Source organism: Aulonocara stuartgranti (assembly GCF_965226115.1).
Source record: "Aulonocara stuartgranti genome assembly, chromosome: 20".
Taxonomy (NCBI): Eukaryota; Metazoa; Chordata; class Actinopteri; order Cichliformes; family Cichlidae; genus Aulonocara; species Aulonocara stuartgranti.
In genome coordinates, this window is record NC_138956.1 from 13,287,011 (window position 1) to 13,305,293 (window position 18,283).

Genomic DNA, 18,283 nt, shown 5'->3' on the forward strand with positions numbered 1-18,283 from the left:
AAACAAAATCTTGAAAAACTGTTCCGATCCTCCTCTTACTGCCCGACAGTGACAGAAAATGCTAGAGAAAATGAGAAGTAGTCAAAAAGGAAAGGAGTCCAGAGAAAACAAGAGAAGGATGAAGAAAGAGAGAGAAAGACTAACCGCAGTAGCTGGATTTCCCAAGCTACCTGTGGGAGTTTATTCTGATTGTCTTGTTGTCTGTTCCCTGAAGCATGTACCTGAGCTAAAGAGACTCACTTAGACAAAGATAGGAGCAACAGGGACAGAAGGATTCAGAGCAAATACACATCAAGCTGAAGAGGACGGCAGCAGAGGAGAGGGGAGGACAGCCGGTGTTATAAGAAGTGCAGTCTGTCTGCTCCTGTGCTGCATTTGTAGCACAAACTTTAACAGCTAATTAAAAAAATCTGCTTCTTTGAATATCCTCTGGGCTCCTTTCTTAGGTGTCTTCAACTGCCTTGTAAATACCACAGTAATAATATGCCAGGTCACTTGTTCCTTCTGTTAGCTAAGCGTGGTCCATGTTATATATAATGTATACTGAAGGTACTGGGGCACTGCTTATGCAACAGTGTTTCAGAGCCTCAGATTATTATGATGCTTTGGACTATCTTGCATTCATGAGGTCTTAAGCTAAACATAAATAAATATATAATATAGAAAATATATTAATATATGACACAACAACATTAATCATTTAAATGTAAAGCAGTTGTCCAAACCAATATGCTGAGAGATCAGTCCGTGGCCGTGACACAGAAACTAATTTCTATTCAAAGTGGAATGAAGGAGATTAAAAAAATCATTAAAATAGGTTAGATGGAAGTTTCCTACTTAAATTTCTTCTGCTCAACAGAACAAACTTGATTTGTACAAAATTAATTTTTACTACACTGGCAGAGTTTCAGAGTTTCATGGCACCCATCCATAGTGAATTGAAGTGTCTCGCTTCCAGTTACTTAAACCGAATTTGGCTCTTGAAGAGTACAGCGCTGTAGAAGAAATGACACGAATACTGTATTACAAAAAAAAGAGTTAATGTGTATACTTTGTAAAAGTGTGAGCAATCAGAAAAATATTGGTACCTTTGTCAGCTGTCAAAATACAAGTCAGAGGCTTTATGCTTCCTATAACACCTATAATCGCGTATTAAACATGATAGTGTTATCCAAAGAATGGATGAGATCAGGTATCCTAAGCGAGTAATGGGCAACCTGCCAAAAAAGACTCTGAGAAGCTGAGAAGAATAGCCAGGCTCGAAGCCTTTTATATACCTACAATGCAAGAGATGGTACGTCTACCTTTATCATTTACTCCCTGTCTCACCCTATCATTAGCGTTTGCCGCTATTGTAAGTCTCGCTGGATTAGAGTGAGAGATGAATGTCTCTTGTTAGCCAGCCAGACTCTCTTCCTAAGATATTAACAGGTTCTGTCTCTGCTTCTTTTCACCGTGTTGTTCATTCTGCTGTTGGTGCTTGTACGCCAAGTCATTCTGGATAAGTGTCAGATTAATGCTGACTATGAAAAAGACACCTTGGTATTGCAGAAATCAATGTTAATATGTGGTAACCCACCAGATGAAATGTGCTCTGGCGCACGGTGGAGCGTCACAAAGGAGTACTTGAGGCGAGGGACTAAGGTTTGTCCAACGCCTCAGTGAATTCTGTAATACTATGACAGAATTTGTGTCTGCCTATATGGTATTTATTATATCCTGTGGATGTGCTGCCATGATCAATTGTCTAATCCTGCAGGAAGCCCTTAACTTCCCCTCACTGAACTGCTGTTCATACTAACATAGGAAGAGCCTGCCTTCAGAGCTTCACCTCTCATTCAAGAGACTTCTTCAGTTCTAAAACAACTGGTGGAGACTTCAGGGTAATAAAAACCTATTACCTTGTAGTAGGCATAGAAGAAAGTTCTAGGAGTCACGTTCCATCTAGTGGGAAATGTCTTAAAGCAAACAAAAAACTAAAGAAGTCCTGTTACATTCTCTTCAGGCTCTCAAAACTACCATGATTTAGATGGCTAAGAATCTAGATAGACAAGATCCTGCCTTAATGGGTACACAGGACATGGCACATGTTGCATGTTGTCTGGTTCAGAGACGGGAAAGATTGTCAGCTTAGCATGCACATAGAGTTTAAAGTTGCCGTCAAAAGCTAAAATTAGTGAATATATTCCTTCTCTTCTTGACAAATAATAAAAAGTCAAAAGGATATTTATTGTGAGAAATTCATCAGCTTGAGTACTCACAAAATCTTTGGATTTGTGAAAACCAACCGTTACCTTGGATCATGGAAGATTTGCAGTAAGATAGCAAGGGTAACGGGAGAAGGAACAGGGAAAGCCTTACAGTTTTATTGGCCATCTGCTGTTAAAACCCCAGGGCTTATAAGTCTGCAAAGGTGACTGATCAAGACACACCAAAATATCTTTGTTTCAAGTTGTTCTTTGGGTTAAATCTTTCCAAGATCGAAGAACAGGGGGAAAAGAGTGTAGGGGCAATGAAGCAAATCCCTTCCTCAGCAGTTTCCCCCGACAGAGTTGATACCACCAAATATTCCCAAGCAACAGAGAGTAAATCTGAAAAACACTTGTCTTTTAGGTGTAGATAGCAGAGGCAGCAGTCAGGCTTGGGAATCTCTGAGTGAGAGAATTAGGTGTATTAGATTCTGCATCAAGCCAGCCACACAAAAAGACCCTGAGAAGTTTTTACTTTTATCACTGGCTAGTTGAACTAGAGAATTCACCATGGTATAGAAATATCCTGTGGATATCTGTGTTTTTGGGTTTGCAAAAATACCTTAGCATCCAAGTGTGGTTAGGGAGGTATACGATGTTTGTGATTTCTTCAAAATACGTGGTTTTATTCCAGCCTTTTATTTCAGACAGCAGTGATAGGAACTACAATACAAACCCCTCTAGACTGTGAGAATCTTGTAGAAAGACACATGATAGTGGGTCTTAGAAACAATATCTCTCAGTGGCACAGATAGCCCAGCAGCGGTGAAAGCGCTGATCTTCTAGAGGAAGACAGCACACAGGTGCACAAACTGCAACTGCAAAACAAGGTGAGCGTTGAGAAGGTAAGAAAGGTTTGAAAAAACCTTCTAAATCCAATTTAAGCGTAGCTGTGAAAATGTAAGGCTAACTCCATTCCCTTTACAGGTGGCAAGAGCCCTCTGTGATAAAGGTTTTATATTTTCCATGAACTTCATGACTCTCTCGCATTGAGGGTCATCACGAGAAGACCACCAATCACTTTGGATAACAGCAAAAAGAGATGCAGTTGAATATTGGCCACCAGATAGACAAGCATCGTCAGACATGGCGAAAAATAAAGAATTTTTAAAATAACTTAAATAAACAAACAAAGATGGTCTGACCTGCACCGACAGTATCAAAAATTACGCCTGGCAGTTCAGCTAAATTCTGCCATGGCGATTTACTGTATTCGGTCCAGTACACCTGCTCAAGGCAAACACCGTGACTGTAGATAGATTTGTATTTATAGTACAGGGGTGGGGAACTCCAGGCCTCAAGGGCCGGTGTCCTGCAGGATTTAGATATCACCCTGGGTCAACACACCTGAATCAAATGATTAGTTTTGGCATTGCCAGGCCTCTGGAGAACCTCAAGACATGTTGAGGAGGTCATTTAGCCATTTAAATGAGCTGTGTTGGATCAAGGACACATCTAAAACCTGCAGGACACCGGCCCTCGAGGCCTTTAGTTCCCCACCCCTGCTATAGTGGATCTTACATTCTGTTTCTCCTTTTTTAATTTTGTGTTGTAAATTCCCCTATAAAGATGATTTTTAAAATCCTCCCTGGTGCCCATGGTACTCTACCCTAAGCTTGGAGCAAACTTCCTTTAATTAATAGAAAGTAGTCAAACTGTTCCAACATTTCATGAAAGCTTTCGAAGTGTTTAACAAAAAAGCTGGAAAGTGGTGCCGAACTGCACCGTTTTAAGAAGGGAGGAAAAAAATGTTCCTGCAAATGTCGGTATTAATTCTGCTCTTTAAATAATTTTTCATGTTAATCAAATCTGCCTTGAAGGAATTAGACTAACATCATAGTAATAAGCGAAAATAAATATATTTTTGGATTAAGCAGTGTGTTGCCTGGGTTACACTTTCTTTGAACATCATGAAAAACATTTGTTGAATAATTTAAACTTCCAATTAGCAAAATACAGTCTTGCTGCACCGTGTCTCTGTAAAGTGTTCACTGTAATGTGTACCGTCATTAAACTAGTAAAGTCACAAACATTGACCAAGTAATGGTTTGGGCCCAATTCTTCAACACAGTGTGAACTCTCTTAGGCAAGCTTCCTTATCTTTTCTTTAAGTGGTTCGTCACGCTTCTCAAAGGACATTTCTTTGGATGTCAGCTGCCTTTTGTTCCATCTTCTGTAAAGATGATCCTACACTTCTTTAATAAAAATAAAGTCCAGGGTTCAACATTAGGTGGAGGTCAATTCATGAGTGATAGTGTTTTTCTGTTTAGGTGCATATGTTTGGGATCATTGTGGTGCTGAAACCAAAGCTGTTGCCAGTCAGACACTTTTCCAATTTTATTGTTTGGTGGATCAAAATCTGATGTTTTCTGCTTTTATAACTTAATTAATTTTGACAAGATGTCCAACACCATTGGCTGAAAGGCAGCCCCAAACCTGACAGAGCATCCACTGTGTTTTAAACACAGCTGTGGACCCTTGCTGTTGTTCCTGAGCTACAACAGCAAACAGTAGATAGAGCATCAGCTAAAGATATAATTTAAAAATTAAATTGCTCATTTTTATGTTTAGACACAAAGTTAGTTAATCCCTTGAGTTAGGTGCCTTTTTTATTCTTGAATTATTCATACAACAGAGTTAAATGGGTAAACTGATCAGTAGGGATGGGTATCGTTTAGGTTTTATCCGATACCGGTGCCAAATCGGTACTTTTGAAACGGTGCCGGTGCTTAAACGGTGCTCGAACCGGTGCTTAAAGAATGGAGAACACAAACTTTGTCCTAAAACCTCTCATGTTCAGCTGTTTTTTTGTAAAAAGATAACAATGTTAGCCTTTTCTGCAGCTATGGGGCATATATGGTATCACTCTTGGCTGGAAGCAGTGCTTAAACAATGGAAAAAAAACACAAACTTTGTCCAAAAACCTCTCATGTTTAACTGTTTCCCTCTTTTTCTTTGGTCATTTTAGCCTTTTTGGCCAGGGTGGAGGGAGTATCTGCCATCAAACAAGAAGACAGCCGCATGTAGCTATGATGATGTTTGCTAGTTCACCTTACATGCATTAATGTAATAACGTGGTTAGCCTACTCGACGTAAATTACACTCGAACAACATTAAGCGACTCACGCAGAGAAGAACGGCTGCTGCTGCCATCAATATCCTCATCATTTCTGCTACACTGGCAGGGCTAGGGGCCAGGACTCTATTCTTCGGGTTTTTGGGGGATGTTGCTCCGGGTCCGATAACTGGCAACCCACCCAACGTGCACAGTGTGAGGTCTCGCAGCAAGCTATCAAATACGGCGCATTTCTCGGCTTTTAAAAAAAACGCTATGCGTCGCCAGGTGTTTCATCGGATTCGAGGTGTTACCTCCTTTGACAGTATCACAGTATCAGCTTAAAGCACTTGTTGCTGCTGAGTTTGCATATTTTGCTGTGAAGTACAGCCAGACTTTTGACCGCTTCGCCTTGGGCATTTTTAATCTGTAGCTCTGCTCTAACTGAACGTACGTACCTGGCCCCGCCTACTATCCTGGGAAACGTAAAATGATTGGCTAGAAGTGTATCACAGCTCAGGAAAAAAAAGCACCGAAATAAAGCACCGAAATGTGCGCTGCTTTTCGGTCTGGTTACTACCGTTTATGTCAGAACCGGTGCCATCATCCCTACTGATCAGGTATACTATCAAGACCACTTTAAAAAATGACAAGATTTTTCTTTATATAGCAAAATATAAACAAATGAGCAGCTATTCAAAACAACATATTTGTAGTAGAAAACAGTTAAGGTTATGGATTGTGGTTGTGCTTTAAGAGAGCAGAAGTCACTTTAAGTTTCTCACTATTCAACCAGGAGAGTCTGTAGCTCAAGAGGTAGAGCAGGTCATCTGCTGAGAAGAAGGTTGGCGGTTTGATTTCTAGCTGCTCCAGTCTACATGCCAAATATCCTTAGGCAAGATACTAACCCTGGTTGCTCTGTGAATGTGATAGTAAGCACTTGCATTTAAAAAAAAGTGCGTTTTTGAATGAGGCAAGTTGTATAAAGTGCTTTGAGTGCTCGGATAGAATAGAAAAACGGCATGTAAGAACCTGTCCATTTAGCATTCTATCTGTTGTCTAAACCTCTGGGTGACTATCATCCATCTATCCAGCATATATCACTTCATTTCAATGAATCATATGAACATGACTGCTCACTGCAGTAATCTTCATGTGATTGAGGCAGATAATATATATCTGCTCGCTTCTTTTTTACAGTGGTGGAACTCTGCTGACAGTGAGCGGGACCAACCTCGCAACCATCCGAGAGCCAAAGATCAGGGCCAAGTATGGACAGGCAGAGTCCTTTCATGTGAGTACTGATGTGACTGACACAGCAGCTGCAGAGTGTTTACAGTATACATTATTCAGATATACACCTAGATACATACATTAACTGACAAATACTCTGAAACAGACCTCTCTGTGTACAACAGCACATTTCCAAAAAGCTTCTTCTATGTGCCGCTGAAGGTGGCAGACAGTTTGTCTCTGAGTGTTGCTCACGACTCCTCGTTCAGCAACTCCAGCTTCAGACATCTAACGCTACCCCGGGCCATAACGCTTTTCAAATGTCACCTCACTGTTCAGAGTTTTACAGAAAAAAAAGAGGCAGCATCAGAGGCTACGCATGCTTTATTTGAAGAGCTGAGGAATTTTGTCCCTTCTATTAACAATGTTGGCAAAGGACTTTGGTGATTGTCAATGTGAGCTGAGTCTTTGTAGTTGTCAGGGTTAAGGACTAAACCACAAACAACACTAATGCACTTCAATCTGCAGATAAAGCTGCCATTTATGGAGGAGAAACAGCCTACAGGATGCATCTCAAACAGCTCTTTATCGAAGCGCTACTTTGCACTTAAAGGACTTTTGAACAACAAATCACAGTTACATTTTTCTTACTTCCAGTCCAGGATTGGGTTGCTATTTGCAAGACTGCAGACATACGTATGATAGGCAATCCATTACAAGGAAAAAAGGCATCATTTAAACTTTGCTGTTACATTTAATAATAAAATGTGTTGCATCTAAGACCGTAGTAGCCAAGCAGTCTTATAAATTAATGCAAACACGGCCATGACATCATGTATTCATGTATTCTCCAAAGCAATGGTGTAAATACACTCTCAGGTACAAGCAAAGGCACGGAGCACATTGCCCGTTATTAACAGTTGATCATAAATTTGCAACCAATTTACATTTCCAATAGGCCTAACAGCATTGTAGTTTCACAGGGCATTGACTTTAAAAAGGATGGGTTATTATGCCCAACAGATCCATTTAAAAAGAAAATTATAGCCTGCGGGTTATTTCTAAAAGAGGCAATTCTGCCTTTTTTTACTCAGCATGTAACCACCTTGTAAATAAAACTAGAACAACATTAGTGTTTAAGTGTTTAGCAATTTAAGTGTTTGGGATTTGTCCCAATCTAGATTCGACTGTGTATGGTAGCTGCACAGCAGGACTAAAAACATTTCTCTTTCATGTCTCACTTTCAGAACTGCACAGTGTATAACAATTCAGTCATGGTGTGCCTCGCTCCGTCAGTGGCGGACTCGGAGCTTGGTTTTTCCGAGACTGGCACCGGTCCCGATGAGATTGGGTTCTACATGGACAACGTGAACGCTCTGGTGGTGGTCAACGAGACATTCAGCTACTACCCTGACCCGGTGTTTGAACCGTTGAGTCCCTCTGGGATACTGGAGCTCAAACCCACATCGCCACTTATTCTCAAGGTCAGAAAGGAACACTTCTCCAGCTGGCTGTACCACTCAGCTTATTTCCTCGGTCTGCTTGATCTGAGGTTTTTGTCTAACACTGTCTAGCATTGGCACAGTACTAGCAGGCTTCGTATATACTTTTTAACTTGTCAGGGACACATACACATACACATAATGCAGCTGTGAAGATAAAAGAGATTCAAGTACACATTAATGTTACCTTTGGACACCTTTTACTTACCTTTAAGTAGAATGGGAATAAGGCTTTTGACACCTACACAGAATTAAAAGTTGCCGCATTTACTACTTTCTTTGGTTGGAGGTGTATAAAGAGGTGTTTTTCTTTCACTTGACTCTTTATATGAAAGACTTTCATGCAGTGCAGTGGGAAGTAGAAAGAGAACATTTATTTAGTTCCCCCCCCCCCCCCCCCCCACCCCACCCCCATTGTGGAATCAACAGTTTTTATCTAGTATTGGCTGATAGGGACTAAAAGGTTTCCCCGAGCTTGTATCGATCGGTCAGGTCATGTCTGATTAAAAAAAGAATTTAATTAAATTTTTGTTAGGCCATGCCTTTTTTATAACTGCTCCTACACTTGTAAGACATTCTTAATTTACCACTCAGATATCAGAGATCAGTCATTATTAGGTTTTATTTTTCTTTCACACCTTCATAGACAATATTCCTTCTCATTTCTAAGTAATGACTACTGATTAAATAAACACGAACCCATGGTTATTAGGCTTTTTTTTAAATCAGTTTTCATTTTTCAGTTGATTATGGAGTCATATATATTGTACTAAAAGATGAAAGGAAAAGCTACATTGCAAAGATAGTATTTGTTGTTCCATGTAGAATCTGATGAAAGAAACAGTGTTGCCTTATATGACATGTTACTGTACGTTACTTTGTATGTTACTCTGGTTTGTAAGTAAGATACTGAAAATTGTTAGATGGTTGTTGTTCTAAACCAGCCATTCCCGAGGTCAAGCGGCCCACTTAAAAATCATGAAATCCCAGCCAATCTTAAATATTTACTCCAATCAAAATAAAAGACAAAGTGATATGCTTCCTTGAAATTTGTATTAAAAAATCATAAACAACACGGGCTGTCAGTTATAAATTGCTAAAGCTACCCAGTCATATACAAAGTGTTAAGGCCAATGTGTGACCCACCCCATATGGAAAAGATATATATAAATCGTATAAAGTTTTTATCTGTCTTGTATGAAACTTGTATGAAAAGCATACAAGAGTGGAAACACATATAAGATCCCTTGAAAAATTATATAATGAAACTTGTATGTTTTGGATAACTTACTAAAAAAAAAAAATGAAAGTAATGAGAAAGTGGCCACTTTCATGAGTAAATCATGTAAGCCTTATATGATTTATATATAAATGAAAGTGGCCACTTTCATGAGTAAATCATGTAAGTTTTTACTATTTCTTTTCCATATGGGACCTGCCACTGGGAAACAAACTTCAGTGCAAGAACAATACATTTAAAAATAGTAATATCATAAACCAGCTACTTCCTGTTACCACTTTTAGGTTGTTTTTTTTTATATAAATAGATACATTTATATCACTATGTAACTATACATAGGCCTACTTATTTCTGTATAACAGAAATTTCAAACTCAAATCCTGTTATTTCTGTCCACCTTATGTACCTTTGTGGCCCACCACACTTTGGGCGTCACTGTTCTAAGCTATCACACAACTTACTTAAATATGATAATTGATTAGCTTTGATAAATATCACCATTTAGATCTAAATCCATGCAAATCTCCTTACAAGGTGACAGAGTGCAAGAGCCTCAAAATAATTAACTTCATTAAAATGACAGCATTTCAATTGGCACGTTATCGCATGTTAGCATGTTAAGAGAACAGGCTTTTAGAGCAATGATTAATCCATGTGTTTAGCCAAGTTCATGTCAACAATCACTCTGAGCCAAGGAGAAAAACTAAAATTTGTACTAAACCCTGACAGAAACTTTTAGGTATCTTTGTAAGTAGTAAGCTAACGAGCTAAAGCTAAATAGCTAACTAGGTTGTGTATGCTAAAGGTTGTGCTTTACATTAGACCAGATTAAAAAGGGCCTTTGCTTTACCCATATCTTACACTTCTGTGTTTATACTTTTGGTTTATGAAAGTCAACAAAGGACGGCACTCTCTAGGCTTGTTAAAGGTCAGCATATCTCCCAGAGGCTTGTGTGCAGGAATTTCAAAGCTTGACAGGCCTGCCATGGCTAGCTCAATTGCTTTGCTCTGATTTGACAACTGGCGTTGACGGAGGGTGTTATGAGTGACAGTTACTTTCTGTAAAGGAAGAACTCTGTAGAACACAAAAATAAACCAAAGAACTATATTTTTGTTTTTTAATTTAAACCATTCATTTCATTTTTTACCAAGGTTTTTTACTTTCATATTAACCACAAAAGTTTCAAACATACTGAACTCTTCTGTTTATAATGGCTAAACCAGCTTTGAGGGACACACATAAACACACTCTCAAAAGCTGTTTTTCTTCTTACAGAAAAAAGAAAAAACTTTCAAGTGTGTAAAAATAATTAAAAAAAACCCTTCACAAATTCATAATTGACAGGTGAAAGCAAATGTCCACACACACCAAGGCCAGAAACCGTCCTTCAGTAAGTAAGAGCAGCTTCACTGACTACCGTCCTCGCCCACAGCCTCGAGGTCTATTAAATAGCAGTTCTTTCAATTTGTGTAATTAATTCTTTGGAGCTGAAAGGCCAGTATGGAAATGCACAGGCCTAGAGGTTTGGATTACATTGGTTTTCAGTTATTTATTTATTTTTTTTCATTAACTGTGATTGGATATAAGTATGGGAAATTAATTGGGACTTTCTGAGTTGTGCGTATGCCTCACTGCATTATCTCACCCAGCTCACCTGAAATGTTTAGCCCGAGAGTAGCTGAAAAGGAATTAACGCGGCTGTTTCGGAGAGAATATATTTATTATATTAAAATAATCGGTGGAGAAAAAACTGAGCCGGGTTGAGACAAAAGGTGCACTCCATCCTTTTAAATATGGGCTTTAAAGCGTAAGTAAGCTCTATGGAGAGCGCACATACTGTAAAGACACAAAGCAGAATACATTTCTTTAAAGATCAGTGTCACGCCGATGTGCTGTAGCTTTGGCTCGAATGTGCCTTGACTATCTCTTATGTTATCACAGAGAGTGCGCTACGCTGTTTATTTCCATAAAGAGATTGAAAGCGGCGTACCCGCCGTAATTTATTTCTTAAATGATAATTTATTATCAGTGAGCCTCTCAGTAATTGCCAAATCTCCTGCTTGGCTTGTTGGTGAAACTGCCTACCCACTGGAAGCACTGATGAGATGGACAAAAATGCAATTTGGCGAGATGGGATGTGGGGGTAGCGTTCCTCAGATGCGTGCACTGCGCCTGTCACGCAATTAATTTCTCATCTGTAGTGTCGGGTGTGTTTTTACTGAGGTAATGTTAGTGAGACGGAGAGAGAAAGAATAAGGAGGAGAAAGAGAAATAAAAAAATAAACATTCATCTGGTCTTGGTGAGTGCTTCGATGTGTGTGCTTGTGTGATTTTTGAGAGCGTGTCCCTGCATGATGCTTCTTGCCTGTTGTGTTTATGTGTGGCAACAGCTCTGTGTGTGGCTGCAACTCCAGTGCTTGTTTGGCATGAACTCAGCCTGTATGTGGCCAGGAAGCTGTGAGCGCACGTGTGTGTGTGTGTGTTTGCGAGATGGAATGGGATGCATGTTTACAGGGTTGCAGAGCGGGGCTGGGTGGCGGCCTGCAGAGACGATGGGATTGGAAAACGGAGTCTGTCTCTGTGACCCACTGCTAAGCCAGCGGGAGACGCCACAGCTATCTCCTCTCTCACTCCTGTCCTGTGTCTGTCTGACTCACTCGCTCTGTTTTCACGTTCGTTCCTTTTCTTTCTCATTTTCGAGCGCGCCCCTTTCATCTTTTCCTACCTCTCTCGAAATCTCTTTCTCCGCTTGTGCCTTTTCTCACCACATTTCCTATCAGCCTTGTTTTCTTTGTATTCGTCTCTCCCCCTGTATTTTTTTTTTCTTCCATGTTTTCTTGCTGTTAACGGTTCCTTCTTTTCACACCACTAACTGCCTCCTCCTTCCATCCCAGGCAGAGTGTATATCAAATCGCACTAGATATTGAAATGAAAGACTGGAACGGAAATTGACAAATGTTAGAATTTACACACCTTGAGGGTGCAGACTTTGTGTTGAGTACAGGACATAAGAAAAAAAGCAATCTGTGTGGGTTTGTATGCCTCCCCAGTAATATTATTTCCTCTAGTATACATACAGTAGGGTTTGCTAAACTTATATCTCACTTATTTCCTGAGTGTTTGGCTTGAAAGTAATGTCCAAGTCCAAGAAAAACAGAATTAGAACTATCAAAAAAAAAAGCGCTGTATCTGGAGTATCTGTTACAAGCACCAACTGATGCTTGGAAACTGCTGCAGTAATCTGTGAGGCCTAAGATATTACTAATGATGAAAAGCCACTGTGACCCTGACCCTGTTTTTTTTTTTTAGGATAATCAAAGGATTTGGGAGAAAAATGACTGGTTTTATGCAGTAATGTGCAAAGTCACTAAGCCATTCCTTTATTTCTTTGCATTTCGCTTCAAAATAGGAAAAGGTGCAGTGATTTAAGGCAGTATATAAGGCAAAAACAGACTTTTACAATTTTAAGGAAATTGAAAAGTCAACATTTGGTATGAGCACCTTTATTTTTCAACACTGAACTCTGATTGGCAAGCTTTCTAGTCTTCAGGATAGATCTCCAGGCTTCTTGAAGGACATCCAAAGCACTTCTTTGGATGTTGACTTCCTGTTTTTATTGTTCTCTGACAAGATGATCCCACACTTCTTCACTAATGGTGAATTCCGGGCTCTGGGGAGGCCAATCCATGACTCATAGTGTTTTTTTTTCTATCCAAGGATGCTTGTACGGCATGGCAGTGTGTGGGGGGAATGATTTCAATCCTAAAAAATGAAGCCATTGCCAATCAGACACTTTCCAGATGGCCTCCACCATGTTTTACAGATGGCTGTAGACCCTCACTGTTGTACCTCTGTCCCGATGTCTTCCATACACATTCACAATGATTTGACCCAACTACTACATAAGACCTGTCACCACTGATTTTCAGCCCAGTTCTTGTGTAATTTGATACCTTTCCATACCTCAGCCTTTTCTCTCTGTTTTCCTTCCTTAAGAACAGCCATTCTTCCATTGACACTATGTCTAACGAGGCTTCGGAAAACTGTAAACAGATCAGGTGAAGGGTTTGATGCTTGCCCTTCAGCTGATGGTCCCATGTTGATAGTCCAGTTAATGGTTTTGTGTCAGGTCTTAAGGACATGACTTTCAGATGCTGTTCATCCGTTGCAGACAGCTTTTTAGTTCTGCCACTTATTCTTTTGTCTTCCACTTGACACCTTTCTTCTAATTCTTTAAGGACACACTGAATGACATGTCGAGATATGCCACGTTTTTGGCTAATAGCTCTTTGGGAATTTGTCAGTACAAGAAATACAATTTAATGTCTGTCCGACTGTTATCTTTGGTATATTTCACAGTCTTTGTGCTTTGCAAAAAATGTGTGTGTAACATTTTTTGCTAAGTTGTCTGTTATGTGTAGACAGAACACTGTTTCTTCCTTTGACTAATAGTGACTTTTTTTATGAATAATTCATAGGTAGGTCAGTGTTAAGTGTCTTAAAAATGAAAATGGTCAGATAAAAATGATTGATTGATTGAAAACAGCCAATGTCCAAAGAAAAACTTTGGGGTTGTGAGTTTTTCATAGTAACTTATGTTTATTAGATTTTTTTACCCCTTTCAATAATTGGAACAGCAATTTTAAATACTCAAAAGTCCCATATTAGCACAGCGTTGGGGTTTACTTGTCACTGATGATGAAGCTTCAAAAGGCTTCACATTGTCTGATGACAAAAACAACTATTTGATGATTTAATGATTCAAAATCCCATGAAACTCCCTCAGTCCACAGTTGATTTGTATTGTGAAATTAGAGGCGCCTATTTGACAGAAAATCAAATAGAAATAAAAGCTGAAATATCAACAACCTAACCCTTTATATGTCCCTTGGTAAAATGTTCCTTCACAGCGATAAAGACAAAAGAAACAGCTTCACACGTTTGCTTGATTTCAAGTAATAACGTCAAGAAATCGCAGGACCTAGCTGTCGTTGAAGATGAATGTTTTTTATGACATTGTAAATATTTGACCTTGTATAAGCGTCATGTTGTCAATGGCATTTGTTAGGTGAAGAGTATGGAGAACCACCAGTTTGATCCTTTAAGGGATATTAAATTAGCAAATTTACTGTCACTGACTTTCTTGTCAGTTATGCAGAAACTGGAAGTGATTTTCATCAAAGATGTGAAAATCATATCATTAGCAGAAAAATGTTCTGAACAAGTTCATTGTGAGCCGTCAAGAAAGGGTGGATAAATAAAAGTAATGTAAAAAGAAAAGCTCATGGTTACATTTTTCTCACGTTGGAGTTCAATGAAAGAAAGAAATATTGTCGGGCCTGCAAGTAAAGCGTCCTGACGATGAGCCGAGTGCCTGTCCTTATTACTTTTCTCCCTGTGTGTGTTTTTTAGGGCCGTAACCTGATCCCAGCGGCTCCGGGCAACAGTCGCCTGAACTATACGGTGCTGATTGGAGAGACTCCCTGCATCCTCACCCTGTCTGAGAGCCAGCTGCTCTGCGAATGGCCCAACCTCACTGGACAGCACAAAGTCACGGTCAGATCACAGCTCCTGCCTCTTCATCTCTGTCCCCGCCAGGCACGATGACCTGACGCGACTTTGGTTTACTAAATTGCTTGACTTTTCTGTCCTGCATTATCAGCGCCATCGAAGGGGGGTGGTATATAAAAAGGGAAGTTGCTCAATAATATGGGCTGGGACCTTCATGGTAGACTTCTTTCCTAATATAATTACTGGGCCAGCTTTTGGTGTTGCAGGATTCTTTGACAAGAAGCAATTTATTTTTTTTTAAAAAGGCCAGAAAATATAACAAGCTGTTCCTAGTGTGTCCACGCTGACCCAGTAATTCCTGTTGATGAATATGGAAATATTCTGGTCTGACAATCTCAGCCTGTAATGTCACTCTAACCTTGTTGTTGAGTTGTGTGAATAGCCCCTCGTGTCTTTTCTAAACAGTTTCCTCTGACAGATCCAGGATGTGCTTCAGTGAGCTTGCACAACAAGGCTGCTGTTAAATATGTTACGCTTAATTAACATGTTGATCTTTATTGGCCTTCATATCAGCTACACTGTTGATGGAAACAAAAAAAAAGGTGGTGGAAGTTTACTCTTTTTGTTTTTTAACCCCCCAAGAACCAGAACAGTGATAATCTAAAGCGTCGACCGGCACGCTTTCAGCCACTGCAGTGCTTTTACTCTTGAGTCAGATCCATTAAGTAGTGCTGCTCACAGGGAAGTCGTTCACTTGTTCACATAATGCACTCAACACAACCACGTTGAACCTTTAGACGTGTCTGCAGACGCAAAGCCGTGTTTCTTTCTCTCCGCCGAAGCGTATCCACATCAACAGCTGTGCAAGCATCAGCACTTCTCCGCTGCAGGCGCTGCTGGTTTTAGATTTGAGAGTCCCTCTGTGCCCTTTTTTCCATTTTTCATGTATTTTTTTTATTAGCTTCACTTTACTGTGATGGCATAGACATTTAATAGTACACGGAATATAATGTACCTAACCCACAGTAAATCCACAGCCAGCCAGTCCTCTGCCTACACTCATCTCTAATCAAAGCAACACTCATCTTTCCTGCGCCATACTCCTCATATCTTCGTGGATCCACACTTAGGTGAACAGAGAGCACCGGCTCTGTCACAGGTCTGTTTTTTCAACAGCAGACACTTTGGCCTTTAGCCTTTTACAATGAAGGTTCTCAGTCTATCAGTTGTTTAGTCTCAAAAAACTCCATTAACACTTGAAAAAACTCTGTGATTTCCCAAAGCCAACAAAAAAAGTCTTTATGCTTTTTTTTTATCCAAACATGATAATAACAATTGTCCCAGATCCAAACATGCTAATCAGATTGCCAGGATTATTGTCTACCTGTTGGCTAACTGAATAGTCATCACTGCACTGAAAAAGACTTGAAGTTAATTTCATAGTTTGCTGATTGACAGGTACTGTTAAAACTGCCTTTAAGCAACACTCATCAGCACGGTGTCAGCTTCAGTCATCTTTCTCACTTGAGTTTGCAGGCCTTGCTCAGGAGCTGTGAAAGCTTCACACTTTTTATGTAAAGGAAATTACTAATGCTAAAGTCACACTAGGAAAAACAGTCGCTGGAGATTGCAGCACGATCAAAATTACTGCGACTGTTTGCAATGAAACTGCAGTATCGTTGGCTTCGAAGTAGGGCTGCCACAAACGATTATTTTGATAGTCGACTAGTCACCGATTATTTTTGCGATTAGTCGACTAATCAGATCATCATCCATTGGGCGTAAAACGTACAGCTTACTGCACAAGCATGCATCTGCTCTTATATAACTATCATTAGCTTACAGCTTTAAGTGTTTAAGGTATGTGCTAACTAAAAATAAAGACAAGATGATAGTTTATTAAATTTTAATGAAATTTGTAGATTGTTTCGGTGAAGTTTAATAAACTCCTTGCTATCTAAATTATACCGGGACACCGGAGTATATTCTCGAGCATCTCACACTTCTGATAATCAGCTGTCTGCTTGACGTTTATTCAGCTGTGTAAAAACTATAATTTTAATCTCAACCAAACCGATTTACTCAGGAACAAATAAAATACTAAAAAAAAGCCAAACAATAACAAGTGACTTATATATCATGTTTAACCTGAGTAGCGAAAGACTGCGGTGGGTTTGAAAACGATTTGTGGGAGTCCGGTGTTCTCACGGGCTCTAGTGACCTTGCCCCCGGCTAGCTATCGAGCTAGTGGGTAACTGACGTCTCCAAAAACATCAGAGCGCTTCTGAAAATATGTGGTGTCTTGATAAACTGAGCAGATATTTGAGGTTTACACAGCTACATTCTCGCCTGAAAATATGTTAAACGTTTATTTTGTGACCCAGAAAGAATAATAAGAGTAATATTAAAACTAACTAGCTGCCGCCATTGTTGGAAACTGAGCAAGGCTGCGCTATGAATTCTGGGACACAGCTTCTTCTTCTTCTTCAGGGTTTAACGGCAGCTGGCATCCTTGTACATGCAGTGCTGCCATCTTCTGTTTCAGTCCGTTATTACACTCTTAAATCCTACTACTTATTCCTGCGTCTTTTATGATCTTACAAAGCTTCAAACGACGCGTCGACTATTAAATCAGTCGTCGACGATTTTGATAGTCGACGTAATCGTGACTAGTCGACTAATCGTGTCAGCCCTACTTCGAAGCGACTGTTTCAAAGACAAGGATCAGGTCTGCGACAATGCGCAGTCAATTGCAATTTTCAAATCAGCTTTGGTGCGTCAAGACAATGATAAAACAGCAGTAAGATGAAGTCAGTTTGCAATCACTTTGCAATTTATTGCGGTCAAGTTGCAATCAGTTCCAAATCTGTTGCCAACTACAAAGCTTTTAAGTCAGTCCCCTATTGCAAAGAGATGCATCACAGATGAGTTGCCAACACGTTGGCAACCTTTCTGGTGATTGCAGGCACTCAGAGTCAGACTGGAAATGTTTGAAGAGAGGTTACCCTAAACCAGGCAATCTGTGCAATCACCTGTCATCCAAAAGTGGCTGCCCATCGGTTGCAACGGCTTGCAATCAGTTACCGAATGAGTATCCAAGAAGTCATGCTATGAAATATACACGACTGCAGATGGAAATAACAATCGTCCTTTAGTCAGCTCTTCATTGTTCATACTGACACTTCTTCAGCTGTTTCGGTTAGAGCCAGTTTTTACTGCTCTGTCAAGAAGCTAGCACACATTGTTGTACAAAGTAGTTTGGCGACTTCCTGCATGGACTTGCCTTCATTTCTCTGAAATTTATTTATTTATTTTAATAAAGTCTGATGCTCCAGACACATTAAGTTGTCCAAATGCATTGCTTCTTTAATCAGCAGAGCAGTTTTCAGCTGTGCCACCATAATTGAAAAAAATGGTTTTTGAATGCCCAATTAGCTTTTTAAGATGATAAACTCACATTAGATAGCACAGCGCTCCATTAAAACACACAAC

The 18,283-nt window shown here is 39.8% G+C and overlaps 1 protein-coding gene across 4 annotated transcripts in view; it reads left to right on the forward strand.

Annotated features, from left to right (window-relative positions):
- Positions 1-18,283, forward strand: part of LOC309697328 (plexin-A1-like) — a 330,439-nt gene that overhangs the window by 263,199 nt on the left and 48,957 nt on the right. For all 4 annotated transcript variants that reach the window (XM_082519167.1, XM_082519170.1, XM_082519169.1 and 1 more), the window contains exons 17-19: positions 6,505-6,598; positions 7,785-8,021; positions 14,693-14,836. In XM_082519167.1, the coding sequence (XP_082375293.1) occupies positions 6,505-6,598; positions 7,785-8,021; positions 14,693-14,836 (475 nt within the window). The remainder of the gene's footprint in view (positions 1-6,504; positions 6,599-7,784; positions 8,022-14,692; positions 14,837-18,283) is intronic.